The 23,289-nt window shown below is 40.7% G+C and overlaps 1 protein-coding gene across 7 annotated transcripts in view; it reads left to right on the top strand.

The window, feature by feature from the left end:
• Positions 1 to 23,289, top strand: part of LOC125463953 (F-actin-uncapping protein LRRC16A-like) — a 397,615-nt gene that overhangs the window by 261,203 nt on the left and 113,123 nt on the right. For all 7 annotated transcript variants that reach the window (XM_059653386.1, XM_059653380.1, XM_059653379.1 and 4 more), the window contains exons 20-22: positions 4,316 to 4,370; positions 6,707 to 6,879; positions 7,317 to 7,385. In XM_059653386.1, coding sequence (XP_059509369.1) covers positions 4,316 to 4,370; positions 6,707 to 6,879; positions 7,317 to 7,385 — 297 coding nt within the window. The remainder of the gene's footprint in view (positions 1 to 4,315; positions 4,371 to 6,706; positions 6,880 to 7,316; positions 7,386 to 23,289) is intronic.

Below are 23,289 nucleotides of genomic sequence, written 5' to 3'. Positions count from 1 at the left end.
AAAATATGATTGCATAATGTGGCTAATATGACCTTATGACTGTGCATAAGTTCATAAGAAAACATAGGAGCAGAAGTTGATTGTTCAGCTGATTAAATGGCAGAGCACATTCAATAAGATCATGGCTGATCTGATAATCCTCAAGTGCACTTTTCTGCCTTATGCCATAACCTTTTGATTCTCTTAACTATTAGAAATCTGTCAGTCTCGGTCTTGGATATGCTTAATGACCAATCTCAACAGCCCTATGTGGTAAAGAGTTCCACAGATCCACAACCCGCTGAGAAAAGATTCCTGCTCATTTCTGTCTTAAGTGGGTGATTGCTTACTCTGAGAATATGCTTTCCAGTCCTAGACTGTCCCATAAAGAGAAACAACCTCTTTCCCTTTTACCTGTCAAGCCCCCTGTGACCCTTGCATGTTTCAATATCATTTCTTATTTTTCAAAACTTCGAAGAGTACAAGCACAACTTACTCGCCGTCTCCTAAGAAAATCCTCCTTGTCCAAGGTCCTAGTGAACCTCTTCTGGACAGCTCCCAATGCTAGTATATCTTGCATTATGTAAAGAGACCAAAATTGTTGACTGACTAGTACCTTAGTTTTCACATAATCTGCCTATTTTTATAATTCATTCCCTTTGAAAGGAAGGTTAACCCCTATTTGTCTTCCCAATAACTGCTGAACATGTATGCTAGCTGTTAGTGTTTCGTGCACTAGGACCCCCTTCAAATCCTTGTTCTGCAGATTTTTGCAGTTGTTTTCCCATTAAATAATATTAATTGCTTCTATTCTTCCTGCCAAAGCATATAATCCTAGTTTTCCCACAATTTTTTTCTACCTGCTGAATTTTTTTACCCACTCACTTAACCTCACTATATCCCTCCATAGACACCTTGTATTATCTTCAGATTTTGCCTTTCCAGCTGATTTTGTATCGTCCAGAAACCTTCACTTCTCTCATCCAAGTCATTAACATATAGATTGTAATTAATGTGGCCCTAGCACTGATCGCTGTGGCACTCCACTAATTACAGGTGATTATCCTGAAAATGCCCCCTTCATCCCAACTCTGTCTTCTGTTAGCCAGTCATGTATGTATGGTGTGTATGATACTGTATTATCCCTAAGACTGTTGTCTCTTATCTTATAAAGTAACCTATGTGTGTTATTGAAGTTTTGGCATTTTTGAAGATAAAGAACACTTTTTACCACCTCCTTCTCAACACTTCACACCCTGTTGAGTGTGAAAGTATCAAGACTGGATTTATCCAATTACTAGAAGCAAGTCTGACAGACAACTTTAAGGGTCTTGCAGAATTTTCATGAATGAGGTCCTACAGGGTTTCATGGCTAAGCTTTAGCTCTTTGTTAACGTTGTGCATCATTAAATACTTGTGCTAAATTGATTTAGACTTGGAAAATGTGATTGACAATAAACCATGCTGGCAAGACTATGCTTAAATTCATTAACATTTTTATTTTCTTAAGTACCCTATTTTTAATACTCCAAAATTCTGTATCATTACGTAGTGAACTGCAGATTTGATCACACTGTGATCCTTCATTTCAGGTCTTGTTACATTGCTGTAGGCAAGCCCTGTAGGCCAGGCAATTACTGCAGGAAAAGGAATTGAATCTTGCTGTTTACAGGAATGTACAGAAACTACTAGAAGCCAGTTGTATTTATAGGAGATCTGAAAGCTGGCCATCTGCCCTTCAGCTTTTATTATCTGAAGTGAAAAGAGAGTTTATTTTCTAGTTTTAATAGAAAACTTGTACTAGTATTAACTGTAGGGTAAGGGCAGGGTTACATATTTTTAATCACTCTTTGGACATGTTCTGAAAACTGTTGGGACTTGAACCTGGACCTTCTGATCAAGAACAGGGGACACTACCACTGCACTGTGATTTCAACACTATTAGTGGTTACATAGCAAGTGTGTGGACTGTTAGGCTTTGGGAAGTTTCTGGAGATATGCCAGTACTAATAGAATAGCACAACAGTATCCACAACCGAAAAATAGTTTTCATGTCATATTTTAGTAACAGTGCTAGAGTCTGGGTGTGGAGGTGATAATAGCTAGTTTCAAATTAATGATTGATGTTTCTTAGGTGCATTTTTGCAATGATGGCTCTATAGAAGTAAGAGACCAGTTTTAGTGCAGCAATAATAGAGCCCAAGCCATTTAGGTCTGGAAATATTGAGTTCAGTTTGGGCTATGAGTAGCTCAAACTTTCATTTACATGCTTTAAATCAGAGAAATCTGAGTACAATGGTGAGCCTGTTATAGCCCATCAAATTTCTGGGTAGATTGGCATATTGTTGCAACTTGAAGATAGCCAGTGGATCCAGCAGTTTTCTCATCCAGGAAAAAAAATGTCTTCAATAGCTGCGGTGATTACATTTATAACTCCCATCAGCATGACAAAAATAATTTGCGATATCAACCAGAAATGCATTGCATTTATATTTGCTTTGAGGTGTAAGTATAAAGACACTTTCAGGTTTTAAGTTGATATAAATAAAAAAAATTAACTTGGAAAACTCTTGAACTGATATGTTTGAGATACCCTTAGACCTTGCTGATGGCTTTATTTCTTGACCCTGGCCCTTTGACGTTATACCAAACAGGATATTTAGCATCAACAATGAGTGATATTCTGAAATATGTATTTTATAAAAAAAGCCTTTTTTAAGAATAAAAACAAACTGAAAGTAGTGGTGTAGCATGTGTTGCACCTTTATTTGTCATGTGTCCATGTGTGAATGAGACTCACCATAAATGCACTTTCTTTTAGCAACTGGAGAGCAAATTAATGGAGCTTTCTTCAGCATTTTCCACTTACCTGCATATGGTGATTAGTTTGCCCCTTTCTATATTAAATTTGTACTGTTACAAAGACATTTTTGTATATTTTCATAAATGGCGTTATGTCCCCTGATGCATGTTACTCAAATTTTCCCTTTGACTGGCAGGAGTGTGTAATTGTAGTGGGTCGTGTTTGTACTGATAAGTTCCATTATTATTGTGGATAAAGGCACTTATAACGGAAATATATAAGTAAGAGCAGAATAACATCCCATGCCCAAATCCAATCATTCTTTTCTCTCTAACCTCAAAGGCAACAACTGCTGTCGACTCCCTTCTGATGTTTAATTGTATATGCGTTACTGTTCGAAAAGATACTACTTGTATTATTGCTGTCACAAAGTATGTTGTCTATTGAAGAGCATGTACTCAATGAAATCTGTATATGGCTTACCATATAATTTTAAGTCCTTGGCATTGTCATTAGATCTCGAGGTTTATTTGCTACTGCACGTAAATGCAACTGAGTTTTAAAAGATTATTGATCCATATTTTGATATTACAACTTGTATTTTTAATACAAAATCTGATTATTTTTCCTCAAAGAGAACTTAGCCTATATTTTCTGGAATTTGAAAAGACCCAAAATTAGTTTCTGAAATTTAGGAGTTTCCAAATGATTTGGCAGGTGGATTTGGGAGGTAGCTCCATTTGGGTTTCCTGAGGATGACTAGAACTAGGGATGTAGTCTCAGAATGAAGGGTCGGTCCTTTAAAACTGAAATGAGGAATTTATTCACTGAGTTGTGAATTTTTGGAACTCTTGGCCAGGAACTTGGAATTGAGATCAAAGATAAGCAATGATTTTATTTAATGATAGAGCAACCGAACGAGCCACATGGGTTGCTCCTGTACTTTCTCGTTGTAAAATGCATCTCTCTTGCTCAGTCTCATATTTTATTTGCTAACATTACTGTGAAACACCTTTAAAATTTTAAAGACATCCTATAAATCCACGTTGTTACAGTCATACTGTTAATAGTTTAATGTCTACTTTCACTGCTATACTCACTTTTTTCAACTTATTAGTGCTGTGCTCCTTGTGCATTCCTCATACAAGGTTCCATGTTCACTTCCTCACTTATACTAAGTCTGCTGATCTCAGGCAAAGCAAGTATGGTGAACACACAGTATCCCTTAGGGCCAGATGGGAGCAAATGAGCCATAATTCATGTTCCTGATCTTTTATACTATATTTTGCTGTAAAGATCACTTGTGTAAATAATTTGTAAGAATAGGATATGGCTTAACTTGGCTCCATTGTCAGATAGCCTTGTTACATTGTCAGATACTGACACCGTATGTATATATCTAGACAGTGACTTTGGAGGTATAGTTGAGTAACAGTTGCTAATTTCAACAGGAGACATGGATTTTTAAATGTGTGTTGATTATAGAATTTCATTCCAACACGGGTGTTTTTTTTGTTCTTTTTGTTTTTGCAGGAATCTTGCACCGGTGCTCGATAACATTGTACAGATGATTCAAGATGAAGAATCAGTAAGTTTTTGCAAGGTTTCGATATTGGACTTAAAATGAGAATGTCATTTTACCACTAAAATATTATCTACTAGAGGTTTTTAAACTAAACATGTCACAAAATTGATTACAAATGATGCATTGTATTTTAAATTGTTGTGAAAGGGTTCCCAAAATTACAACTGCTGGTATTTTAAGTTCTTTATTTATTTGAGTCTTTCATTTCTAAATTAATTCTCAAAATTACTGAAGTTGGAGGAACCATTCGTCTCCAATAAACTGAGACTCTCACTGATTTGAGTGATCATTTGTCCATAGTAGGATGTATTGGTACTGTGACACCTAAAAAGTAGCGTTTTAATTTTCGCTGGGAATTTAAGCAACTGTTTTTGACTGAAGGTATGCCATATTTTTACTGCAGATTTTATACATTATGAAGTCTGTTTGAAATTCTGATTGCATTGTTCCTGAGATTTTTGTCAAGTGTCATGTTTCTTCATCTAATTTCTATTTTAACCCACATACTACTTAAATGAGAATTGCGAAGAGAAGGGATGAGGGAATAGGAAGGTGGGGGAATTACATGGTTTCAAGGGCTGTGGAGAAAAGATTGTCTTACAGTACTGAACTCTATGTGATATTACATTGTAATCATAACTGCATAATCTTGTGTTGAATGGTGGGGCATTTTGTCTTTTTGGATATTAAGAAAGGATACGTTAGATACAAGGAGAAAAGCTAGTTCATTACTTGCATCGTTACTTTAAATCAGTTCCATTCAGAGCCTTAATGTTGTCAGTCGGGAAACATTTTTGTTGTGGAACGTAAGAGTGAATGGATGTGTACCAGTAAGAGTGAAAATAGGAGAAAGGTTTTCCATCTTCGGTCCGCCTCCCCCCCCCTCCCTATTCATTTCAGAACCCTCTCCCCATCCCCCTCCCTGATGAAGGGTCTAGACCCGAAATGTCAGCTTCGGTGCTCCTGAGATGCTGCTTGGCCTACTGTATGCTTTGAATCTGGATGTCTTTTTACCTGAATCATAAAGTTTATAAGCAATTGTTACAATCAATTATGAATGCATGGTATGTTCACTTAAAGTACAGAAGTAAAAAAAATATTGTGGCAAAGCTACAAGGCACTTGGGAATATTAAGTACAGTTTTAAAACCCCTTACCTAAAGATGAACATGCTTGTTCAAGAGGAAATACAATGAAGGTTTGCCTGACTGGTTTCGAGGATGAGATGTGGAGTAGATTACACTCATAAACTTCAGAGTTTAGAAACTCTTGGGGGACTTTTAAGGGTAAATTCTGAAAGAATGCTTCTTGTGACTGGGGAGTCTAGAACATGGGCTCCTGGTCTCTTCTTATATATTAGGATTCTATATTTGAGATAGCAACTTCATGTAGATCCAAATATCCATTTCAGAAGTGCCTTTCATTTATGGTAATTGGTTATATTCTTAAGATTGCATTTGCTCTGGGAATTTTAGCAAAACATCATAGTGAAAACTATTGAGCGTGCATTAGATGCTGATTAGAACCAAAAATATTTGAACCATTTAAATAGTGACAGTCACTGTAGGGATAATCTTTTTAAATCAGCCTACTGAAGAAGACAATAGTCACTATTGAAATCCCATTTTAAGAAGGAACTAAAATGACTAATAATATTGAGTTTAATACAGATAAACTACAAAATTCATTTCTGGACTTCTGAAACATTTCAAGGTCTGCAGCACTCCCCAAGGCTAACAATGCTTCCAGCTGGTGTTAGTGTAATGAAGGTGAATTAACATTTTTGTACTGTGACTATTCATGATTATCAGAAAATGAACCTTAAGTTGTGTGCTTTATGTATGTGCAGCAATATTTCTTGTGCTGTTGGCTGAATACTGCTGGACAGAACAATAACTATGCTTCAGAGAGTCCCTGGAATACTTACTAAATGATGACCTGCAACCATAAATCTGTGTGTTAAATTCTTAAATGTAATTGTTGGATTGGTATGTCAATATATTAATATGTTTTGCCATCTAAGAGTTATTGCCATCTTTGTTGGTTTGTATCATTAACGGCCCATACACCAAGTTTTTAGGTATAAGCAGAGGTCAAGCACTTTTTAAATGAATGGCAAAACAACTTGGAGGACTAGTTAATTAGAATCACCTGCTAAATACTGCAGGAATTAGTGAGGCAGGAAATCTGAATGGGAACTGGACAGAACCGACAATGAGATTTATCTCAGCTTTACTCTGCGTGTAAAATTGCACACTTTTTTTGTGTTGAGAACAAGTCTTTTACACCCTTAGTAACTGATAATTTAAAGCTGATACATTTCTTTTTAATTCCTTGTAGCCACTACAGTCTCTATCGCTAGCAGATTCAAAGCTTAAGACTGAATTAACAATAATAATTAATGCTTTGGGGAGCAATTCTACTTTGACGAAGGTGGACATCAGTGGGAATGGAATGGGAGACATTGGTGCTAAGATGCTCGGGAAGGCCTTACAGATCAACACAAAACTCAGGTAAAATTCAATGCCTGTCAATTTTCTTTCAGGATTGAATTATGTATTATATGGACATATTGTGTTATTAGAAAAAGAAAGCTTAGATTGTTCTTGTTCATCCTTAATTTGATGACCTGCAGAGATTGGCGTAGCAAGGAAAGAAAAATAACAGCAACCAATTCAGCGTCATTTAACAATAATAGCTGTCCTCTAATTGACTTCTAAACCTGCTTAGGCAACTTCCTTTGGGACCATGTGTTGTGGCCTTGAAGAGTACAGATAATTTGTAGCCAAACACACTGCAACTGAGTTGTAAACTGTTGGAGAAATACTAAAGCAAGTTAGATGGTCCCAAAAGTTATGCTGCCTTATTTGTATGTTGGTGTCTGGGCAAGATTTTGTGAATTAAACTTAGTTTGTACATCATTTAAAAAGTGGCTGATCTTTTTCCACAGGACAGTAATTTGGGATAAGAATAACATAACTGCACAGGGCTTTCAGGATATTGCTGTGGCTTTGGAAAAGTAGGTAACAACCTGATTATTTCTTCTAAAAGGTGTAAATGTATAATGTAATGTATGATTTGCTTGAATGAATATTCCATGGAACTTGTACAGGTTAACAGTTGTCAATGTGCACTTTACCTGGTTTGGGTATGTTAAAGCTGTTAGCAGCAACATTAATGGGTCAGGAGATGGCCATTCACATTCATCTAAGGTCATCCTAGCTGATGTTTTCTCTAGATAATCTGACTATTTTTAACAGCTTTGGAAGTTGTATGCACCTGTCCAGCAATCTGTTTTTTTTGTCAGTTTCAAAAAAAAAATTGCAGTCCAGTCTCAAAAGTCAGCCAGTGGTTTCAGCCCAGTAAGTGAAGTCATTTTCAATATAAAATGCTTAAATCAAGTTTTACAAATTCATCCCAACAATAGGAGAATGTGAATTCTGCCTTCTTTGCCTCCTGTTTTGACGTCAAGGTGAGATGCTTGCTGCAACCACAGGACAGGCCTTAAGGGTCAGATTCAATGAATGGAAGATAATCTTGGCATCAAAAATGCTAAAACATCCTTTCACCAAAGACAAAAATTTAGATTCCACAGTTTAGTCAGAAAATGGTGCTACTCTTGATTCTGAGTCAGAATGTTGCAGGTTAAATCCCACTCAAGAAACCAGAGCATGTATCCTAGGTTACCAAAGTAGTAAAGGGATACCACTGTGGAAATTTTCAGCAGTGCAATATTGGCTATTAAGCAGACATAATTACAATTTATAATTGATTCATTTGGTTAGGAGGCATGTTATCTCTCATAATTTTTGACAATTTAAGATTATGGCAAGGAAATGTTAAGAGAATTTATTCCTGCGCTGTGTTGTTAATCCAGCCTTTGACGTTTATACTGTGATAAGTCAGAAGATTAATGTTACTATTGTACTATAACGGAGGACGAGTAATTCAGTATTACAGTAAAAACAGCATTATCTTTACTCGCTGTTACAATTGTTCGGAGAAGGAATAAATTTACTGAAGTGCTGATATTGACTGAGCTTTTCACTCGCCCAAACTGCCAAATACGAGGTTATTTGAAGAAAAAAAATTTATTTACCTGATTAGATATGGAACGAACATTGTCACTTTGTTATCAAGTTGCATTTTGTTTTAGCTGAGCCTATATAAATTTAATAGGAATCTCATTATCTGATATTAATCAAAATACAATGATGAATAATGCAATGATACTATTTTGGCACTGAATGATCCAGATGATACCACATGTCTTAGCATTCTACAGCTGAAAATGTAGAAGGAATGAACCACCAGCACGAAATAAAGGAATCATTCATTTGCTGAGAAAATGTTGTTTGGTCCCCAGAGTCTACAGATGTATGGTCTTTCCTAAAATTACTTGCTTAGTGAGTGCTTAAGAAATGGAACTTATTTAGGGCATTGTACTCACTTTGATCACGGAACATTTTAAGGAGCATGCTGTAATCCTGTCTTAAGCTGCAGGCAGGCTGGAAGCAATGTGGAGAAATATCCTTGTCACAGTCAGAAAGAATGTCATTTGTTTATGTAAAAATGATTGTTCAGTTCTGTGACCAAATTAGAAACAGGGTTGAAGGATTCAAACGCAATCATGTGGAAAAGATAGGTGGATATTTGTGACACAAAATACATTCAGTAATTTTGGAGACGAAAAGTGTGTTTGAAAATGGGAAGACAACTGACTGGTACAGAGGAACAAAGAATAAATTTTTGGAGGAGAAGAGTGATAGCCAATTTCAAGTGAGTTGTTTATCATCATCATAGCAATCACAATCTCCAGTTGGAAACAGGCCAATCGTCCCAACAAGTCCACACTGCCCCTCTGAAGAGCATCCCACCCAGACCCATTTCCCTACATTTCCCATGCCTTAACCCCCCCCCCCCAAATCCCCATCCTAAACGTCCCTCGGCACTATGGGCAATTTAGCATGGCCAATCCACCTAGCCTGCACATCTTTGGACTGTGGGAGGAAACTAGAGCACCCGGAATAAACCCACGCAGACATGGGGAGAATGTGCAGACTCCACACTGACAGTCACCCAAGGCTGGAATTAAACCCAGGTCCTTGGTGCTGTGAGGCAGCAGCGCTAACCACTGAGCCACCATGCTGTTTAACTATCAATAAACATGGAGCTCAGTAACGCAAGTCGAATGATCAACAGTTCACCTGGAATAGGATCAGGGAGTACAAGGTGTGTCCAATGGACAGGTTATATTCACAGAGATCGTTGAATGAAATGGGATGGCATGTAGAGAGATTACTTTAAGAAAAGGATACGAGAATTTTTGCAGACATTTGTCCCTAAGTGCTGAAGAAAGAAGGGAAATAGTAGAAGCTGCTAAATGTGTGGTATAGATCTTTCAATCAAAGTGTCCACTAGCTCTTAAATTATGCTCATCACAAACATGAAACATTATCAAGACTGCTTATAGTGGATTAAAGTCTGACGTAATGTCTGTATTCTGAATGATCTTTCAGTCCTCACTAATTTTTGTGTTGATGACCATATCCCAATTATATTTTCAAGTGATCTGAACAGAATGATAAAAGTTAAGTCATTTATTTATCGAAAGTTCAAGTTTGCATCCTTGAATTTCAGGGAACAGAATGAGGATCATGTGTTGTTATGCGATTAGGGTGTAGAAGAATTTTTAGAAGGATCAAAGGCATTAAAAGTTGTAAATTTAGTAAATCAATACACTGCTCAAAAGGCACTTCAGGTGGACAGACAGTCTGCTAACCAATTGTTTGGCTCTGTGTGTAGTCTAACAATAATCTAAGTATGTGAAGTACTCAGTGTATATGCAGCTGTAACCTGTGTAGTGTACATAGCCAATTAATAAAGTTCCAGTTATCTGACTCAATCCAAGCTGGATTCTTTGTGCTATATATTAGCAGGGTTAACATATAGAAAACATTGAAGGACTCTTTTTTTTTTCTTCTTTCATTCACATATCGGATATGGGCATCACTGGCTAGGCCAGCATTCATTGCCCATCCCTAATTGACCAGAGAACAATTAGGAGTCAATCACATTGCTGTGGGTCTGGAGTTGTATGTAGGCTAGACAAGGAAAGGATAGCAATTTCTCAAAAGGAATTATGAACCAGTTTGCTTTTTACACAAATTCATAATGGTTTCATGGCCATTATTAGATCCCCAATTCCAGATTTTTATTTAAGTCATTTTCCAACATCTGCTATGGTGGAATTTAAACCCAGACCCCAGAACATTGTTTGGGTATCTGGGTTAGTGGTCTGGCAATAATGCCAGTGGGCAGTTTCCTCCCCATAACACCTCACGATGTTGCAGCCAGATGCCATGCAAAAATCCTCAATCCATTATCATTCCAGACGGGACACCTAATACTGTTAAGCTGTTGGCTGAGAGAAGAACTGGATCCTCTTCAATCACTGCACATTTGATTGCATCAAGACAAAGTTAAGAAAAGTATCCCTTCCCTTGTGGATATGTTTTTCCCAGGTCAAAATGAATGTATGTTTTAAAAGGACCCAATTTAAACAGGCTTTCTTAAATCAACGAAAAGTTTGAGGTTAATAATAATTAAATGATAGGCCGAATCCTACGTTTTACCAATCGCGTTTGCTTTGCCATTCAGTAAGATCATGGCAGATCTGAATCCTCAACTCCACTTTCCTACCTTATTCCCACAACCTCTTCTGATTAGAAATCTCAGCCTTGAATGTATTTAATGACCTGGCCTCTTGAGCCCTCTGTGATTAAGAACTCCACTGATTCACTACTGTATGAAAGATAATTCTTCCTCATTCTGTTGTAACTAATCTATCTTGCATTTAGATTATGGCCTCTAGACTAGCTTCTCCTACAAGGACAAATGATCTCTCTCCGCCTACCCTATCAGGCTCTCTACTGAAGCCATGCTAGATTATATCTGCTTGATTATATTGTGTTTCTAAATGCTTTGCTATTGCACACTTTACAGTAGACACTAACATTTTCCCAATAATGGATGTTAAACTAACTAGCCTACGATTACATGGTTTTTAGCTCCATCCTTTTATCATAATCATTCCCCAAGAGCAATGATCAACACGTGTCATTTGCTAAGATTGACATTGGTTCAACTGCCATTTTTGTGGGCATCCTTCCCTCTTTGAATCTTGCATATTTCAGTAAGGTCACCTTTCATCCTTCTAAACTCCAATGAGTGTAAGCACACCCTACTCCACCTATATAAGTCAGTCCATCCATACCTGGTACCAGCCTAATGAAGCTTCTCTGGACTGCCATCAATGCCAGTATATCTTTCCTTAGATAAAGTCCAAAAACCATTCATGCCAATCTAGGTGTAGTCTGACTCGTGTCTTTGTATAGTTTTTTGCAAGTCCTTTCAATTTTCATACCCCACTCCATTTGCCTTCCTTATTTACCGCTAAACTTGTATCCCAGCGTTTAAGTGATTTATACGTGAGAACTCAAATTTCCCTGTGATGTAGCCTTCTGCAATCTTTCCATTTAAAAAATGTTCAGGTCCTCTGTTCTTTCTGCCAAAGTGCATAACTTCACATTTTCCCACGTTATATTCTGTCTGTCAAGTTTTTGCCTATTCACTAAACCTGTCCATATCCCTCTGCTGACAAAATTTTCCAGGTCCTGGAAGATCACCGTAAGGTCAGAGTAAACCTGACCATACTCCACATGAAAATGTCAACCAATTTGTAAACAGATGTCAGTGCAAATAAATAGAATGTGATTTCATCGAAGCTAACTTAGTTGAAAGACTGGTACTTGGCATTGCTTCTATACCCATTAAATCTTTCTGAATGGCTGTTCTGGACAAATCTGAAGGTTACACAGTTGAAGCATTGCTTGAAGAAAGATACGTGTTCACAGCAATCATAGCAGGGCATCAATATCTATTCATGTTTGCTTTTGCAACAATTTTTTCAGTCATTAATAAGAATAGTAAATCATTCCAGTGTTGTAAAAGATGTTGATTGTCTCAATTCAGCTGACTAGTGCCCAACATTTCATGACACATGTAAAATAATTTCTAAGAGGAAATTGATCTAAAATTTACAAGAAGCTCAGGAATGCCCAGAGAAACAAAGTACAATATAACTTCCCACCGCAGCATGTGCTAGAGCCAACCAAGGAATAGTGCCAAAATTGTTTCCAAATTTCCATTCATCACACACCAGCATGTCGACCAAGTCTAAGAGGTACTTGCAACATTATAACATGCTAATTCCTGCCAGATAGTGCTTGTTGTCAATTTGACTCACTCACATGGCTGCCATCAGAGAAGCCATGGTTTTTAGCTCCATCCTTTTATCATAATCATTCCCCAAGAGCAATGATCAACACGTGTCATTTGCTAAGATTGACATTGGTTCAACTGCCAGTATCTACCCTTTAGACATTTTAAATGAGATGTATTCGGGAAATTGGCACAATGTAATTGTAGTCCATAAGCAGTAAGTTAGCTGTTTACAATACGTCTCATATCTGTTACATTGACACTATTTGTCTTAACTATCAATTTGACTCCTGTGAAGTAAACAAAACAATGTTGATACATCTGGACTGTCTGTTTGGTGTGCCATCATATCCAGCAGATAATGGATATGCTAATTCTAATATCAGAGATTCCAGACTGAAACATCACATCTGACAAACTTCTACCCAAGCATGTTTGATTTTCTTGGTAACCTTTGAAGACAACGCAGTGCTATACGTGAAAGATGATGCCTAACCCAACATCGAATTTGCCCTTAAGTGCAGCATTCACAATTGAAATTTAGCTCAAATTGTAACTTGAATCTGTGGTGTCAAAACAACAACATTTAAGTTGGGCATTATAATGGTGTAGTTGCATTACTTGTATTTCTTCAAAATATGGTATTTTGTGTATATTTAGATCCAAGGCAACTGAACAATCCACAAATAAGATGTCCATTCAAGATCCCCGCCAAGAAACGTTTGTCCCCAAGGTCTTAGGTGCAAAACAATTTTTTTTTAGGCTTAATGCCAGGAATCAATATTGGTTCATGCACTTTTTCCCAGAGTTTTAGGAAATGCCTTTTGTTTTTTAAGATTACCATTTGCTGGTTTCCATTCTTTTATACTATAAACTTTCTTTATCTCTCAAAAACTGAAAGAAAACCAGGCTTAATTTTAAACTGTAACAATATCAAATTGACATGATGAAAATGAGTTCTTCAGATCAATATACATATTGTCACTTGTATCTGTCCTACCAAAACAAAGATGTTGAAAAGATGCCAACACCACTTTTTTTTTATTCTCTCATGGGAAATGTGTATCACTGGCTGATCATTGTTTATTGCCTATCCCTAGTTCAGGTTGAGGTTGTGGTGGTGGTGATGATCTAGCTTCTTGATTCACTGCAGTCCATACAGGCGGATCTGCAATGCTGTTAAGCAGGGAATTTCAGGATATTGACCCAGTGACAATGAAGAACTGGAGTGTATTTCTAAGTCAAGATGGCAAGTGGTTTGGACGGAAATTTGCAGGTAGTGGTGCTCCAATGTATGTTCTGCCCTCCTCCTTCTAGATGGAAGTGGTCATGGGTTTGGGAGGTACTGGCTAAGGTTCATTGATGAATTTCTGCACTGCATCTTGTAGATAGCACAGACTACTACAACCGAATGTTAGTGGTGGAGGGAGTGGATGCTTGTGAATATGATGCCAATTAAATGGGCTGTTTTGTCCTGGATGGTGTCAAGCTTCTTGAGTGTTAGAGCTGCACTCATCTAGGCAACTGAGGACTATTCCATCGCAATCCTGACTTGTTGCCTTGTAGATGGTGGAGAAAGTTTGGTGCGTTAGTTGCCACAGTATTTCGTAGCCTTTGACCTGCTATGTAGCCACCGTATTTATGGTGAGTTTCTGGCCATTGATAACTCCCAAGATGTTAATAGTGAGGGATTCACTGGTAACACCATTGAACAGCAAGGGACAGTACATAGATTTTTCTCTCTTTAGGAGATGATCATTACCTGGCATGAATGTTGCTTGCACCGCCGCCAACCACCCCCCCCCCCCCCGCCCCCAACCCATTTCCCCATATCTACACACCCCTGAACACTATGGGCAATTTAGCATGGCCAATCCACCTAGCCTGCACATGTTTGGACTGTGGAAGGAAACCGGAGCACCCGGAGGAAACCCATGCAGACGTGGAGCATGTGCAAACTCCACACAGACAGTTGCACAAGTTTGGAATTGAACCCGGGTCTTGGGCGCTGAGGCAGTAGTGCTAACCACTGAGCCATTGTGCTGCCCAATTTACCCAAGGGCAGACAAAATGACTGTGACATGTTGGCAGGAAACGGAAGAGGAGAATTCAGTGTAATGAACGCATGTCTGGAGTAGCTTTTGAAAAGCACGTGGGTGGGTACAGGCACAGTAAAGTTACATACTGGATCAAAGTAGCTAAGTTCCGAATTACAAGAGGAGCTAGGAGGTATATGAAAATTCTATAATGTCAGTGCTTTAAAAAATTCATGTTGCAAAATCAGCAATGAATTGATGCTCACGTTCTGAGACAGGTGAGTGAAATGATAGGCAGTGCAATGCACAAAGCAATGAACTGTGCATTTCCAAAAAAAAAGCATTCTGTGTCTCTCTCGCAATATCTGCTGGGAGCCAGGTCTTTTTATCTGCCTGTGGATAGTCCCTCAGGAATCACTACGGATGGATTCAATCATTGAAAGAGTGATCTGGGTGTACCTGCACTATGTGGACTTGAATAGTTCAGGAAGACACCACCTTCCTGAGCAATTAGGCATGGACTGCTGACTAGCTTAAGTGCTGCTTCAACCAGCAATGTCAGAATCTGAAAGAGACTATGGACAATTTTATGAACCGTCATATTATTCAACTGTCACATTCTTCAACTGTCACAAAGGCAGATTAAAGCCACTGTTCAAAACAGCAGTTGAGTTTTGAACTGGAGTAGCCTGGGGCTAAAGAACGTTGAATTCTCATTCTAACACAGAGTCCATATGAGAAGAATAAGGATCTGTAGAAATTGATTGGAGGTGTTAATTAGCTCTTTGTCTGTCACTATTGCCACTGTCTGTTACAGTTAGGTAATAGTTGAGGCAATTAAATTTCAGACCTCTGCCACCCTCTTTAAACAGATCACTTTCAACCAACAAGTCCTACTATAAGACCATAAGACACAGGGTGGAAGTAAGGCATTCGACCCATCAAGTCCACTCCGCCATTTAAATCATGGCTGATGGGCATTTCAACACCACTTCCCTGCACTCTCCCTGTATCCCTTGATTCCTTCTGAGATCAAGAATTTGTCGATCTCTGCCTTGAAGGCATCCAATGTCCCGGCCTCCCTTGCACTCTGCGGCAATGAATTCCACAAGCCCACCACACTCTGGCTGAAGAAATGCTGTCTCATTTCAGTTTTAAATTTACCCCCTCTAATTTTAAGGCTGTGCCCACGGGTCCTAGTCTCCCCGCCTAACGGAAACAACTTCCTAGCGTCCACCCCTTCTAAACCATACATTATCTTGTAAGTTTCTATTAGATCACCCCTCAACCTTCTAAACTCTAATGAGTACAATCCCAGGATCCTTAGCCGTTCATCATACGTTAAACCTACCATTCCAGGGGTCATCCGCGTGAATCTCCGCTGGAACACGCTCCAGGACCAGTATGTCCTTCCTGAGGTGTGGAGCCCAAAATTGGACACAGTATTCCAATGGGGCCTAACTAGAGCCTTATAAAGCCTCAGAAGCACATCGCTGCTTTTATATTCCAACTGTCTTGAGATAAACGACAACATTACAAATCTTCTCAACTCGTTGACATCATTACATTCACTTTCTTAATTACAGACTCTACCTGCAAGTTAACCTTTAGAGAATCCTGGACCAACACTCCCAGATCCCTTTGCGCTTCTGATTTGCGAATTTTCTCACCGTTTAGAAAATAGTCCATGCATGTATTCTTTTTTCCAAAGTGCAAAACCTCACATTTACTCACATTGAATTTCATCAGCCATTTCCTGGACCACTCTCCTAAACTGTCTAAATCTTTCTGCAACTCTCCCCCCCCCCCCCCCCCCCCCCCCCCCCACCTCAGTACGACCTGCCTGTCCACCTATCTTCGTATCATCGGCAAACTTCGCCAGAATGCCCCCCAGTCCCTTCATCCAGATCACTAATATATAAGGTGAACAGCTGTGGCCCCAACACTGATCCCTGCGGGACACCTCTCACCACCCTACTAATCATAGCTGAGTGACACTGCTACAGGTAGATGTTACAGCGACCATGTTACCTGTGGATATTTGTAAAACTGCATGATTGCTATCATTGTCTTCTTTTACTAACTGTCTCCATAATGTGATTATTACATTAGGAAATTCAAGATAGTTTACTTAAAAACTCAACCTTTTTTAAAATAGTAACAAAGAAAGGCATTTTCTCTCAGATTAATACATCATCTAAAGCCAAAATAAAAATGAAAGCTTACAATAGCTGTGTGACCAATAGTCTCCTTTTCTCTTTTGGGACCAACGTGCAACAAAATTTGACAAGAAGAAGTGAAATTGTGCAGGCAAGTGATGTACACAGGTATAGATTATAGATGCACGATAGCTTCTAGCTTGTACCTTGACCCTAGATGAACGCTCTGATATCTGCAAGGCCCATGAGTATTTCCTGTGACTAATATGGCAATTACTTAATTTTGTATTCCTCTTACTACCAAACCCATTTATTCAGCCTTTCCCTCGTGCTCCTTCGGCAATCCATCAAGGTGACTCAAAGCATTCAGTGAGATATTTTATTGAAATATTCTACTAATTGTATGCCAGTTTTCCAAAGCACTGTTCATAACTTCCAGCAGCTGATGCAGGGGACATGGAAACATTAGTTAAACTGCCAACCAGGCCGATTTTTGCCAATGCTATTGCCTTGTAAATGTGTAACTGTTGGTGCCAGTAACATCAGTCCCAACTACCACAGTTCCTTCAGTGTTGCTGGTTCATAGTCTTGGAGCTCCATTCCTTCCTCATGACACTACACCAACACTGAATGGATCACATCAGTTCAAGAAGGCAGCTTGCTCTCACTTTCTCAAAAGGAACCAGGATTGGATGATAACCACATCCATGAGTGAATGGAAGGAATCAGCATGAAATGGCAGCTACTTGATGGCTATCATTTTTTCAATGTAATCAAGTCATATATGAATATACAAAAAGCATATTGAATAAAGTGTTTAAAATTAAAATTAATAGTTTTATTTAAATGAAATTGAAACTTCAGCCCAGTCCATCAAATTGTAACCTAGTCAGAAAAATTCTTGAGCGGATTGTCAGGGAAACTATGACGTGACAAGAAAAATCTCATTTGTGCCCTGGAAAATTTGAAGGCAACTTTACATAGGCGTAAGCTATTGAGATATTGAATTCAAGTCAGATCTTAACTATATCGAGTACAAATAAAATTGACACTGCTACATCATTCACTTTTCTGTTTGAACCGTCTCATCACATGATACTTGTACACTGCACAGATCTGATGAAGCAAGTGAATTAGCATTGAACATAGCATCGGTGTTTAAAGTGTTGGAACACGGGGTCTTGTTGTGCAGTAGTAGTGTGCCTACCTCTAGACCAGAATTCCCACCCGAATGGCATTGTGGATCGCCTACAGCACATGGACCTCATTGGTTCAAGAAGGCAGCCCAATACCACCAACTCGAGGGCTTTTAGGGGCAGGCGATAAAGGGTGGCCAACCAGCGCTGCCCACTCCCACGAGAGAATGTTTTTAAAAAAAATCCGGATTCAAGTCCACCTATCCCAGAGTCGTCGTATAATGTATCCAAAGAGGTGAATTAAAAAAACTATAAAAAGTATTGGGGTTCAATTTCTCACCAATGTTCTTTGAAGCTGAACCTTATTAATGGAAAAATAGGTTAGATATATGACTTGGGTTACTTCATTACCAAAGAAAAACCAAGGTTGTAAGTATGGCATTATTTCTTTTCTGCAGTTTTCTCTGAGCTAGATACTTGGGAGTCAGATACTGTGGAATATTTCAAAAATACAGTATCACATAAGGACAAAGTTTATAAGAAAGCTGATATGTTAAATGTATATGAGGCATGATGACAGTTTCATAAATTTGGAAAGCTGAACAGTTACTCCATGGAAAAATATCTAATGGAATTAATCGGACTATATTCTAGATTGCAGATGCTCCTCTTGGAGATTCACGACCGAGTGTCTGCCATTAAATTTTTGGATATGTTAAGGTTGGACATGGATAGACAGCTAACAATAACTGAAGATAATAAAATGTGAGGCTGGATGAACACAGCAGGCCAAGCAGCATCTCAGGAGCACAAAAGCTGACGTTTCGGGCCTAGACCCTTCTTCAGAGAGGGGGATGGGGTGAGGGTTCTGGAATAAATAGGGAGAGAGGGGGAGGTGGACTGAAGATGGAGAGAAAAGAAGATAGGTGGAGAGAGTATAGGTAGGGAGGGGATAGGTCAGTCCAGGGAAGACGGACAGGTCAAGGAGGTGGGATGAGGTTAGTAGGTAGATGGGGGTGCGGCTTGGGGTGGGAGGAAGGGATGGGTGAGAGGAAGAACAGGTTAGGGAGGCAGAGACAGGTTGGACTGGTTTTGGGATGCATTGGGTGGAGGGGAAGAGCTTGTCTGGTTGTGTGGTGCAGGGGAGGAGGGGATGAACTGGGCTGGTTTAGGGATGCGGTGGGGGAAGGTGAGATTTTGAAACTGGTGAAGTCCACATTGATACCATTAGGCTGCAGTGTTCCCAGATGGAATATGAGTTGCTGTTCCTGCAACCTTTGGGTGGCATCATTGTGGCAGTGCAGGAGGCCCATGATGGGCATGTCATCTAAAGAATGGGAGGGGGAGTGGAAATGGTTTGCGACTGGGAGGTGCAGTTGCATGGCGCACTGACCTCTACATCGCCGAGGCCGGACGCCAACTCTCCGACACCACCTCCTACCGCCCCCTCGATCATGACCCCACACCCGAGCACCAAACTATCATCTCCAACATCATTCATGACCTCATCACCTCAGAGGACCTCCCACCCACAGCCTCCAACCTCATTGTTCCCCAACCCCACACGGCCCGTTTCTATCTCCTTCCCAAAATCCACCAACCTGCCTGCCCTGGTTGACCCATCGTCTCAGCCTGCTCCTGCCCCACCAAACTCATCTCCACCTGTCTGGACTCCATTTTCTCCCCTTTGGTCCAGGAACTCCCTACCTACGTCCGTGACACCACCCACGCCCTCCACCTCCTCCAGGACTTCCAATTCCCTGGCCCGCAACACCTCATCTTCACCATGGACATCCAGTCCCTATACACCTGCATTCCGCATGCAGATGGCCTCAAGGCCCTCCGCTGCTTCCTGTCCCGCAGGCCCGACCAGTCCCCCTCCATCGACACCCTCATCCACCTAGCCGAACTCGTCCTCACCCTCAACTTCTCTTTTGACTCCTCCCACTTCCTACAGACTAAGAGGGTGGCCGTGGGCAGCCGCATGGGCCCCAGTTATGCCTGCCTCTTTGTAGGTTACGTGGAACAGTCCCTCTTCTGCACCTCACAGGCCCCAAACCCCACCTCTTCCTCCGGTACATTGACTGTATCGGCGCCGCCTCTTGCTCCCCAGAGGAGCTCGAACAGTTCATCCACTTCACCAACACCTTCCACCCCAACCTTCAGTTCACCTGGGCCATCTCCAGCACATCCCTCACCTTCCTGGACCTCTCAGTCTTCATCTCAGGCAACCAGCTTGTAACTGATGTCCATTTCAAGCCCACCGACTCCCACAGCTACCTAGAATACACCACCTCCCACCCACCCTCCTGCAAAAATTCCATCCCCTATTCCCAATTCCTCCGCCTCCGCCACATCTGCTCCCACAATAAGACATTCCACTCCCACACATCCCAGATGTCCAAGTTCTTCAAGGACCGCAACTTCCCCCCACAGTGATCGAGAACGCCCTTGACCGCGTCTCCAGTATTTCCCGCAACACATCCCTCACACCCCGCCCCTGCCACAACCGCCCAAAGAGGATCCCCCTCGTTCTCACGCACCACCCCACCAACCTCCGGATACAACGCATCATCCTCCGACACTTCCGCCATCTACAATCCGACCCCACCACCCAAGACATTTTTCCATCCCCACCCCTGTCTGCTTTCCGGAGAGACCACTCTCTCCGTGACTCCCTTGTTCGCTTCACACTGCCCTCCAAGCTCACCCCACCACGCCCGGCATCTTCCCCTGCAACCGCAGGAAATGCTACACTTGCCCCACACCACCTCCCTCACCCCTATCCCAGGCCCCAAGATGACATTCCACATTAAGCAGAGGTTCACCTGCACATCTGCCAATGTGGTACACTGCATCCACTGTACCCAGTGTGGCTTACTCTACATTGGGGAAACCAAGCGGAGGCTTGGGGACCGCTTCGCAGAACACCTCCGCTGAGTTCGCAACCAACAACTGCACCTCCCAGTCGCAAACCATTTCCACTCCCCCTCCCATTCTTTAGATGACATGTCCATCATGGGCCTCCAGCAGTGCCACAATGATGCCACCCGAAGGTTGCAGGAACAGCAACTCATATTCCGCCTGGGAACCCTGCAGCCCAATGGTATCAATGTGGACTTCACCAGCTTCAAAATCTCCCCTTCCCCCACCGCATCCCAAAACCAGCCCAGTTCGTCCCCCTCCCCCCACTGCACCACACAACCAGCCCAGCTCTTCCCCTCTACCCACTGCATCCCAAAACCAGTCCAACCTGTCTCTGCCTCCGTAACCTGTTCTTCCTCTCACCCATCCCTTCCTCCCACCCCAAGCCGCACCCCCAACTACCTACTAACCTCATCCCACCTCCTTGACCTGTCCGTCTTCCCTGGACTGACCTATCCCCTCCCTACCTCCCCACCTATACTCTCTCCACCTATTTTCTTTTCTCCATCTTCGGTCCGCCTCCCCCTCTCTCCCTATTTGTTCCAGAACCCTCACCCCATCCCCCTCTCTGAAGAAGGGTCTAGGCCCGAAACGTCAGCTTTTGTGCTCCTGAGATGCTGCTGGGCCTGCTGTGTTCGTCCAGCCTCACATTTTATTATCTTGGATTCTCCAGCATCTGCAGTTCCCATTATCTCTAACACTAACTGAAGTTAGATTTTCAGCAAGAAACCAATTTTGGGAAAACAAGGTGTAGAGCTGGATAAACACAGCAGTCCGAGCAGGAAAGCTGACTGAAGAAGGGTCTAGACCCAAAATGTCAGCTTTCCTGCTCCTCTGATGCTGCTTGGCCTGCTGTGTTCATTCAACTCCACACTTTGTATCTCAGATTCTCCACATCTCCAGCCCCACTATCTGTGAATCCATTTGGGAAAAGATGTCTTCAAGACTCAAATCCTCAAATGTTAATTTTCAGGATGTTTGTTCAGAGATCTTTTGCATGTCATCAGAAGTTTTATCCAGAGGGTGGGATTTAATAATGTAGTAAAAATTAAACCATTAATTGGGGCCAATTGATTAGCTGTAGCTATAAATTGGAACAGATGAGAATGTATTTGAAAGACTCTAGGACTGAGAGAAGAGCTCTTGTGGTGCAGTGGCAGTGTCCCTATGTTTAAGTCCTGCCTGTTTCAGAGCTGTGTCATAACAGTTTTGAACAGTTGTTTAAAATATTAAAGACTATGCAGGAAATAAATTCTTTCCAGAAAGGGCTTTCTTTATTTCTGCTTTCCTGACTGTATTGGAGCCTTTTAGTAAATAAAGATGAATTGAAGAGCTTCCTGTATTTGGAGGCAAATCAAATTATCTACTTTCATTTAACTCTGGGCAGTCAAAATATTTAACAACCTGCCGCTTCCTGATAGCTGAAACAAACTTTCAGATTTGTACAACGTGCATTACATTGAATTCCTGCAAGAACTTGAACGATAATCTTGAAAACATGCTGATTAATTAGTTTTTTTAACTTTCATACATTCACTGGAATTGGATGTCCTTGAAATTGCATTGTAGCAAGTGAGTGTCCAGCAGGACTTCAGTTGGGAAAATGTTAGCCCAGGAGCCCTCAAAATTAACTCTGCATCTCATGTTACTACATGATATAAATACAGAAGGAAGAAAATGACGCATTTTCAGCCGGAGATACAAACTTGATGATCCTTTCTGCACTCCTACCGCAATTCCACAACAATACCCTTTGAACCCCTTGAATCACTCCATAGCTAAAGGCACTGGATACTGTGGCCTGTGACAAAATGCTAATTGTGGTATTGAATCCTTCTGCTGCAGAACTAGCCATCCTCAGCTCAGGTATTCTAGTACAACTACAGCATAGGTATCTGCCTAACTAATCCACTAATGTACCTATTAATTATACATCAGCATGCTCTGATTCATCAGCAAGATCATGGAAGGTGTTATTAACAACATTTCAAGCAATACTTACTCCCCTATGCTCGGTTTGATTTCTAGAATGGCCACTCAACTAAAGATCTTAAAAGAGCATTGTTCCAGCAACAGAGTAAAACATAATTGAACTCATCCTCTCTAATCTACCTGCTGCAGACTCAGCTGCCCAGTAACAGTGATCCATTGTCCATTGTACAGTTTTTGTGGTAAAAAATATCTCATGTAGAACTATCACCATGGTAAATGGGATTGATGTTGAACTCATCATCCATAAGGCACTGTGAGCTATCAGCAGCAGCAGCAGAATTGTATTCAACAACATTCTGCAACCTAATTGTATGGCTCTCTCCCACTCTACCACTGCAATCAAGCCAGGGGATCAACTGTGTACCAGTGAAGAGTGCAGGAGGGCATGCCAG

Source organism: Stegostoma tigrinum, chromosome 2, assembly GCF_030684315.1.
Source record: "Stegostoma tigrinum isolate sSteTig4 chromosome 2, sSteTig4.hap1, whole genome shotgun sequence".
Taxonomy (NCBI): domain Eukaryota; kingdom Metazoa; phylum Chordata; class Chondrichthyes; order Orectolobiformes; family Stegostomatidae; genus Stegostoma; species Stegostoma tigrinum.
Note: the sequence above shows the minus strand (reverse complement) of the source record. Positions and strands in the feature narration are given on the sequence as shown.